The following is a 9,374-nucleotide window of genomic DNA, read 5'->3' as shown; positions in this document are numbered from 1 at the left end:
CCCCCAGCCATGGTGCCCAGCAGGTAGGGATTGATCTCGATCACCTTCTTTACTGTCTGGGAGGCTATATAGGCACCCGCTGTGGCCCGAGAGTCCGCTGCAACGATGACTCCATGTTGAAACTGTTAAGATCAGAGGAAAACACAAAGCAGGCCACATCAGACCACAGAAACATCTCCTTGACATTTCTTTTTGCATCAGTGGAAAACCAGAACATCTCTTTCTCTGTCCTTTACACTTCACAAAGTGCTTCCCACATACCGGTATCAACTAAGCTTCACATTGATCCCTCGACATGGGTATGACCAGTATTAACTTCAATTTCATTTTATAGATCAGGAAACGGGTTCACTGAGATCGAATGACTTGCCCAAGATCGTAAAGCTAGTTATTGCAAAGCTGGATTAGGAATCCCTGTTGTCTGGCTCCTACTACAGTGTTCCCTCCCACCATCCTTCCCCTCAAAAGACCTAGCTTTTCAGTTACCCTCGCCTAATGGGGACCCAGTTTCTAAAACCTTTAGTTAATGGTTAAACATCCTCTCCTCTGCCAATATTCATTGCTTTGAGGCCTCCCCTTTCCTGGACCGGAGCCACCTGAGTGTTGCCTGGGAATCAACCCAAGCAGCCTCGGGTTCCTTTCCCCCCTTAACCTCAGCCCCACGGTCCTATGGCTAGACCAAGAACAGAGGCCTCTGGGGACAATGAGACAGCGAAACCACCGGGGTCGGGCGGACAGGCCCGAGGCTCCCACTAGGCTCCGTGGTCGCGGCCTCCGCGGGCTCCGGTCCATCCGGAAGGCCGGGAAGGCAGGGAAGGGCGCGGGCGCGCGGGTCTCAGCCCGGCGCGGCGGTTAGGTCCGCACCTTGAAGGCCAGGGTAGTGGTTCCATGAAGCATTTCGATTCTCGGCTCCTCCGCGACACCCCAGTTGGGCGCGGCCAGGCTCAGCCCATCGCTGGGACTCCCTGGACCCAGGTCCAGCAGATCCGCACGACCCCCGAGTCCGAAAAACCCGAGCCCGTTCACCGGGAGCGGCCTCTCCAACACGCTGGCCAGCGCCATGGCTACTAAGGGCACAAGTAACCCGCTGCGAGAAGGCCTACCAGAGAGCAGCCGGGCAACGCCTCGCCGTCACAGCTTCACTTCCTATTAAAGCTATCCCAAGGAGGAGCCATTTTAACTACTGGCAACCACGCCTCCAAAAGCAAGAGCCAAACGCCAGGGACTGTTTTCACCGAGGGAGAAAAAATAAATACCTTAGCTTCCTCTAAATTTTAAAAGGATGTTGTCATCTTGACTTTAGTCACGCAAGCAGTACTGAATTAAATTCACCTCTAATTCATAGGAAGCGATTGGAAACGTCCGTGTTGCGTAAGGGAAGTGAGGCCGGCCATCTTTGAGAAGGGCGTGACTAGTTGAAAATCCTCTCAGAACCCTTAGCGCTAAGTCGTCCCGGCCCTGCCGGGTGTCCAAGCAATACTTTACGTCTGTGCGGCGTTAGCATCCTATTAACGCGAGTGAAATTGCCATTTTGTTTAAGGGCACCCTGTAATACTGGGTAAAATACTGATGTACTCTGAGGCCATGTTCCTGTGAAGTTAGTTAAACCCCAGTAGTTTGTGGTAAAAATTGCAACAAAATAAAAGTGCTATACCTCTTGTTTGATAGCATTAATCGCCACACTACCCAAATTCTGTAACGTAACCAACTTTTAAGATTTGATATTCTCTTTACTCCCATCCTGTGGTGGAAATTCTAATAGGTAATGTATTGCCCAAAAGGCAGAAGAATAAAGAAGGAAACGTATGGGACTCAGTTAATCCACAAACTAGATTCTCAATTCAGCTCCGAATAACTGAGTCAATAGTCATTTACCATCTTAGAGCCTGGAGGAGGGTTGACACTCCATAAAGATGTACCAAGGGGTTCTCTAACTTAAGCTTGCTAAGACAAGCTCTTTATTAATACAGGAATGTGGTATATATCATAGTCTCTCCCTCTCTCCACCCACCTTCATTTTTCAACCCTTTTGGGACCCATAACAAACAAGGAAGTGGGCAAATGTATGAAATGTTGCCTCCTGCTTTATGGTTCTATGAAGTCAGTGTCTGGCCTTCCTTGTTGGATTCCAGCAGCAATATCCATCAATATCTAAATTCCACTTTCCTCTGAGACCCAACTCAGCCCCTCCTCTTCCCCAGAAGACTCTGCATATGTTGTATTTTTAATGCTGAAATTTGGCAACCCTTTCCAAGCCCAACCATCAGAATGTAATGAAGCAGAAGATCTTTATCTGCGTCTCACACTTGGATGGTGTGGAAAATGCAGAGTGCCTCTGTTTATAGAGCAGGTATTATTTTGCAGTACCCCCTGCAATGCAACTTGTTGTCCTTCTGACTCTTCTCTGTGGTTCGTTCACACTGAAACTAAGAGCATTTGTACCTCTCTTAAGACACTTTCACATTTTACCTGGCTGTAAGTGAACTTGATTGTAAGCTTCTAAAGACAGGTATTTCTCTACTACTCATCCCTGAGCCCACTGTATGCTTAGTAAATGCTTGCCAAGTGAATACATGAGAGAATGGCAATATGTTCTTCCAGCTGCAGAGGCTTGAAGCCCTGGCCATCTTCAACAACTCCCCTTCCTTTCCATCACATTCAGTAAGTTGCCAAGTCCTGTTGATTCTTCCTCTACAATGCTTCTCACGTTCTTTTTGATAGCAACTGATACTACCTTTGGCTTCTTATTTCCTTACCCCTGAATTACTGAAATATTCTCCTAACTGATATCCTGGGCCCAAATTGTACTCTCTAATTCATTTTGCACAGTACCAGATTGGTTTTCCTAAAACACCCTCTTAATCTTATCTTTTGCCCGCTTAAAAATGTTCTGTAAAATTCAGCTCCTCAGCATGGCGTTCAAGGCCTTCCATAATCTGTTCTCAACTTACCTTATATTAGTTCTCTAGATAGATAGATATGTATGTCACCTGTCACTATCTCTATCTATCTGTATCTACATATAGAGATATATGTCAGACAGAGAAAGACAAATATGTATGATCTCACTTATATGTGGAATCTAACAAAGCCAAACTCCATAGAAACAGAGAGTGGATTGGTAGTTACCACGGGTTGTGGAGTAGGGGAAATGGGGAAATGGTGGTCAAATGGTACATACATATTTCTAGTTACAAGAAGAATAAATTCTGGGAATCTAATGTACAGCATTGTGATTATAGTTAATGATGCTAAACCGTACTGTGTACTTGAAAGTTGCTAAGAGAGTAGATTTTAAATGTTCTACCACCACCACCACAAAAATGGTTAATTATGTAACGTGAAAGAAGTGCTAACTAACCTTATTGTGGTAAACATTTTGCAATATATGCATGTATCAAATCATCACACTGCACACCTTAAACTTACACAATGTCATGTGTCAATTTTATCTCAATAAAGTGGGCTTGGGGGAGAAAAAAATGATAAATGTTGTAGTTGAGAGGTGAGAAAGGAGATCAACATAGCTTGGGGTGAGGTGGGGAGACCAGGAAGGTCTTGCTAAGGAAGTGTGGATTCATTTCCCAAATACCACTTGGGTCCCATTGCTCCTCAAACCAACAGCCTCTCCTCTCTCAGACCACACCTGGGAAGGATTTTCAGAATAGATGGTACTCAAGCCAGGCTTTGAAGGATAGGATTCAAATAGATGAAGGAGAGGGGCGCCTGGCTGGTAGAGTGTGGTTCTTGATCTCGGGGCTGTAAGTTTGAACCCCACATTGGGTGTAGAGATTATTTAAAAATAAAATCTTAGGCACCTGGGTGGCTCAGTCGGTTGCCTTCAGCTTGGGTCATGATCCTGGGTCCTGGGATGGAGCCCTGAGTCGGGCTCCCTGCTCAGCAGGGAGTCTGCTTCTCTCTCTCCCAGGCAGCCCTACCCCCCACTCGTGCTCACTCTCTCTCTCTCTCTCTCAAATAAATAAATAAATAATGTTTAAAAAAATAAAAAATAAAATCTTTAAAAAATAGATGAAAAAAATAGATGAAGGGGAGGTATGAGATGTGTTAGGAATAATGTGAAAAGAGGTTGTGGTAGATGGATCAGGACGGGACCATAGTGGGTCTTAAATGCCAGCCTGGGGAGGAGAAGGTGGTTTGGGTTGATCTTGCAGCCCTTCAAGGTTTCTTAGTAGAGAAGACACAGGACTTGAGTGATACCTTAGGAAAACATGTCAGTGTAGAGGACAAGATTAGAGGGGAGACGGGAGGGTGGCCAGTTAGAAGGCCATTCAACTGGGGCACCTGGGTGGCTCAGTCGTTAAGCATCTGCCTTCGGCTCAGGTCATGATCCCAGGGTCCTGGGATCGAGTCCCACATCGGGCTCCCTGCTCGGCGGGAAGCCTGCTTCTCCCTCTCCCATTCCCCCTGCTTGTGTTACTGCTCTCGCTATCTCTCTCTCTGTCAAATAAATAAATAAAATCTTTAAAAAAAAAAAAAAGAAGGCCATTCAACTGTCCAGATCTGACTTGAGAATGGCTTGACCTTAGGAGGTGACAATCCATCCATATATACAGCAGCTAAGGCTTAATCTTTAAAAACAGGAGACATACTTATCTCTCCAGTAAGAGTCCCATGTGGTCCTGTGCAAAAGAAGGGAGAAAGACTGGTTGGACTTTAGTGTGACCTCCTGGTTTCTCCAGTCTTCCCATGACATATTTGCACTTGCCCTTAGTACTGACTCTATGGCCCCGCCATCATGGTGTCTGGGGGGTCCAGGCTCTTTCCCTTGTGTGTGGGTCTGTTTCTTTTACTAAACCCATTTCCACAGCACTCCTTTGAGCTGCAGTGTTTAGTAAAATATACTCCAGATGGTGCCAGAGTAGTTGCAGCTTGTCACTCTGCCCCAATCTACTTTGTCTTTCTGCAGGGCCAGCCGTCAGGGTCTACTAATCCCATCCCTTGCCCACCCCTAGCTGGTCTAAGATTTAGACTCAGCCTTATGGGGACAAGGTCAGTTGTTTCTCTTGTCTTGGAACTACAAACAACTCTCTTGCTATTGTGAACTACTGGGCAGAAGGGGGATCGGAAGAGGGAAGGCCATTAGATACTTTCAGCTACACCCTCAGAACTTTCCCACAGAGAAGCTATACTGCCAGAGAACTGTCAGGAATGCTGTCTTCATGCAGATGGAAGTTCATATGCACCTCCAAAGCAGAGGAGAATCAAGAGTTGGACATTCAGCCGACTGAGCTGCCCAGGTGCCCCTTAATTTTTTTTTTTTTTTTTAAAGTAAGCTCTAGGGGCGCCTGGGTGGCTCAGTTGTTAAGCATCTGCCTTCGGCTCAGGTCATCATCCCAGGTCCTGGGATCGAACCGCAAGTCGGGCTCCCTGCTCGGCGGGAAGCCTGCTTCTCCCTCTCCCACTCCCCCTGCTTGTGTTCCCTCTCTCACTGTGTCTCTCTGTCAAATAAATAAATAACATCTTAAAAAAAAAAAAAGTAAGCTCTATGCTCAACATGGGACTCGAACTCATAGCCCTGAGGTCAATGGTCGCTTGCTTTACCAACTGAGCCAGCCAGGCACCCCTCACAAGATTCCATTCTGATGGCATTAGAGCCCTGACTTGTCTTTACCTCCTCCTAGGCTGGGAGCTCTTGCAGGGCTGGGACAGAGCCTCATTTGTCTTTGCATGCCCCATGCCCCCCACAGGAGAAACAAGAGGGGAGTCTGCTGTGCTCCTTCCACTCATGCCTCCCTTCCTTTGAAGTTACCCCAGCCCCCGGCCCACTCCAGGTGCTTGGAGGTTGATAGACGGGAGACTCCTTGGGTGACGCTCAGGTGTGTCACGAGCAGCGTCTTCCCCGCAGTGGCGACTTCACTGGCCTCCTCCTGTCTCCCCTCAGCAATCCTCTGAGGAGGAGGAGGAGGCTGCTCCTCAGAGCCAGTCCCAAAGCCTGACTTGGGGGTAGGCAGAAGTGAAGCCGTAGATCACGTGCCCTTCTGTGCCCCTCCGTGCGGGTTCTGGCTGTAGCCCAGCTTCTCCTTAGCGTCTCTCTTCCCCCACCTGGCTCCAGCCCACAAATCCCTGCCGTGTTCCTTCCAGCCATCACTCAGCCCCAGGGATGGCTCTGCAGGATGTGTGCAAGTGGCAGGCCCCCGGCACCCAGGGACCATCGCCTCACCTGCCTCAGGCGGGTGGCTGGGCCGTGCCCCCAGGCTGGGACCCTCAAACCTTCCTGCGGATCCACGGCCCCAGGCTGGCGCATGGCACCACCACGTTGGCCTTCCGCTTCCGGCACGGAGTGATCGCCGCCGCCGACACACGGTCCTCCTGCGGCAACTATGTGCAGTGTCCGGCCTCGCGCAAGATCATCCCCGTGCACCAGCACCTCGTGGGCACCACCTCCGGCACGTCGGCCGACTGCGCCGCCTGGTACCGCGTGCTGCGGCGGGAGCTGCGGCTGCGGGCGCTGAGGGACGGTCAGCTGCCCAGCGTGGCCGGTGCCGCCAAACTCCTGTCGGCCATGATGTCCTGCTACCGGGGGCTGGATCTGTGCGTGGCCACCGCGCTGTGTGGCTGGGACCGCTCCGGCCCTGCCCTCTTCTATGTCTACAGTGACGGCACCCGCCTGCAAGGGAACATCTTCTCGGTGGGCTCGGGATCTCCCTATGCCTACGGCGTGCTGGACCGCGGCTACCGCTACGACATGAGCCCCCAGGAAGCCTACGCCCTGGCTCGCTGCGCCGTGGCCCACGCCACCCACCGCGATGCCTACTCCGGGGGTGCTGTAGACCTTTTCCACGTGCGGGAGAACGGATGGGAGTATGTGTCCCGCAACGATGCCTGTGCGCTGTACTCGGAACTGCAGAAGCTTCCGGAGCCAGGGAAGGAGGAGGAGGAGGAGGCCTGCTGGGATCAGCCTGAGCCAGTCACCCTGCACAGAGACTCCAGGATGCCCGCGGGGACTGAGATGCTGTGAGAAGCGGCAGGACTTGGGGGGGCCTAGGCCAAGGGAGTGGGGTGGGAGGATGGGCACGGGGGAGGGGGGAGGTGGTGGGAGCAGCCTCACGGCATCTGGCTCCAGCCCACAGGGGTCCCCAGCTCTGTTTGTTCCACGTCTCCATCCCTTTGTGCCTCCCAGTGCTATTGATGGCTCTGTCCAACATGTTCCTCTGCCTGATGGATTGGTCCAGCCAACTTCCCACCCCCAAGTTCTCTGCAGCGAATCCTCCGGGGCATGCCTACTGCATGCCAGACACGGGGCTAAGTGCTAGACCCTCTTTCTCACCACCCTCTTTGCCGCTTTTTCCCACGCGATCCCCCGCTCTCTTTGCCTCCCATTCCTGTGCTCATCTCAGCTTCAGAGTCTTTGTCACTGTGTCACCTTGGTGAGGGGGGTAGCGGGGAGTGGAGTAAGGTGGGGCGACTGGCCCAGAGTGCCCAGGCTGGGGGGGGGACAGGGCAGCCTGGACCCTGTGGTGGTGAGGGGCTTCTCCCAGCTGCTCTCCCCTCGGCCCCCTCCCCTGCCCCCGAGGGACTCTAAGGACTACAATCACTACTCCTTCTGAATGCCCTTCTCGTGATAACTCTGAGGTAATAATTATCCTCACTTTACAGAAGAGGAAACAGGTTCAAAGGGTTATGTGACTTGCCCGGGGTCGCAGAGTAAGTGGCAGAGATGAGGCTGGGACCCGGGCCTTTGGCTCCAGAGCTCTGCTCCTTCAGCCCAGCTCTGTCCTCCCAGGTCCTCTTCCTTGCCTTCTTTCTCTCCCCAAGGCCCTGCAGGCATCTGGGAGTGAGGTGGGGGAGGAAGTAGCTGGGCCAAACCCCTGCCTGGTGGGCAAAGGAGCCCGAGGGCCTGGAGGGCGGCCACCCCCACTCCCCCGCCAGGACCTGGAGCCATGGCCGCAGCCCACTGGGAACTCTGTCACTGCTGTGGCCAGACTTCTTTCCCTCTTTCCCCTTCCTGCTTAATTCCCTTTGCCTTCTTTCCAGCCTTTCCTTCCTGTCACTCCCTCTGGGGAATGAAGAGAAGAGGGAGGTGGCTGTTCCAGCGGGAACTGTCGGGCTAGCACATCCTCTCCCGCCCTTCCTGCCCCTCCTCCAGCTCCCTGGTAAGCCAAGTTCCAGGAGGGCCACCTTCCCTGCCCTGCCCCTCCCCAGGCAAAGTTGAAGGGGGGTGGGTGGAAAGCACAGTCAACTGAGAGATGGGACTGACCGGAAGGTTGCTGAACCTTCCTTCTCTCATCCCACTCCTGCAGAGCTTCCAGTCCCAAGATTCGCAGCCCCCTTTCCTCCCTCCTGGACATCCCTCCTCTCAGCCTGCAGCCCAGCTCTGAGCCCCGAGCCTCAATGCTGCACTTCCTCCAGGCTGGAGCTGGACAGACAGAGGAGACCCCCAGGCTCTGGCCTTCAGGGCATAATCAGGGAGGAGACGGGAAAGGCAGGGAGTCTCAGGAAGGAAAGCAGTGGAGGCAGAGGGAGGAAAGTGGGTGGGGGGGGGGGAGAGTGGCAGAAAGCTGCCTCTTACAGGAGGGCTATTATTCCAATCAGGGTCCTGGAATCTGGTGGGTGGCCTCAGCAGCAACCCTTCACCCCCTGACCACTCTTCAGCCTCTGGGGAGAAGGTGCGGGGCTCTGGGAATGATAAGCAGAGCTCAGGGACCCCCGGGGCCAGCCTAGTCCTGGAGGAGCACAGGAGGAAAGCTTTTGCCCAGGGTTCAAGTACGTGATGGACTCAGGCATAAGAGGGTGCATCCCCAAGTGCAGAGATATTTGTGGATCTGTGTCCTGGTGTGAGTGACCCAGTAGAGATGTGTGCGTGTGAGTGTGCTAGGTGATGCACGTGCAGTTCCTGTGTACAGAGACAGGAAAGAGACTGGAAGAGAAAGGGTTAACACCTGGATAAGGAGAGCAGCCCCTCTTAGGAGAGAAAGCCAGGCCTTGTCACTTATTTTGCAAAAATGGTCCAAAGCAGAGAGGAAGTGGGGGCAGAGCTCATTTGTTCCCCACTTCTGCATCTTCACACCCCTGATCCTAAAGCCCCAGTAATGAGAAAATGTGGGTATGCATGTGTGGGTGCGTGCAGCCTGGGGTTGCTACCTGAGCCCAGTCCCAGGCTCAAAAACTGCCTGCAGCTCACTCCTCTGGGATGCTCTGCCCCCTTCCCCTCCCCATAAACGGGGGAAGGAGGACTGAACCCACATACAGGGCAGAATAAGAAGGGAGCCCTCCTTCTCCTGTCACCTTGCCCCTTCTCTCCCTTCTCCTTTCCTTTCACGATCCTGTCCCTCTTCACTCCCTTTGATAGGTTCTGTCCTTCGAGATGATGAGGTATTTGAGACCAGAGATAAGCCCAGGGGTCTTGCTGACAG

General features: G+C 52.3%; 2 protein-coding genes across 2 annotated transcripts; one reads left to right on the top strand and one right to left on the bottom strand.

Annotated features, from left to right (window-relative positions):
- Window positions 1-5: 5 nt before the first annotated feature.
- Window positions 6-1,134, bottom strand: LOC102734216 (proteasome 20S subunit beta 5; the record flags this gene model as incomplete). The annotated part of the gene is made up of 2 exons (XM_006746496.3): window positions 865-1,134; window positions 6-122 (listed from the first exon to the last, which is right to left on the bottom strand). Coding segments are annotated over exons 1-2 (315 nt in total), but the record flags the coding sequence as incomplete, so codon positions are not given.
- Window positions 1,135-6,121: 4,987 nt separating this feature from the next.
- Window positions 6,122-7,401, top strand: PSMB11 (proteasome subunit beta 11). The gene has a single exon (XM_006746497.3). It carries the CDS (start codon window positions 6,122-6,124, stop codon window positions 6,977-6,979), a length of 858 nt encoding a protein of 285 aa, XP_006746560.1. The 3' UTR covers window positions 6,980-7,401.
- The last annotated feature ends 1,973 nt before the right edge of the window (window positions 7,402-9,374 follow it).

Source organism: Leptonychotes weddellii, chromosome 9 (genome assembly GCF_054177405.1).
Source record: "Leptonychotes weddellii isolate Sample4059 chromosome 9, ASM5417740v2, whole genome shotgun sequence".
Lineage (NCBI taxonomy): Eukaryota > Metazoa > Chordata > Mammalia > Carnivora > Phocidae > Leptonychotes > Leptonychotes weddellii.
This window is presented reverse-complemented; position numbering and strand designations above follow the sequence as displayed.

What these genes read in the sequence shown, in the direction of transcription:
- PSMB11 (XM_006746497.3), top strand. Translation starts at nt 6,122, where the DNA reads ATGGCTCTGCAGGATGTGTGCAAGTGGCAGGCCCCCGGCACCCAGGGA.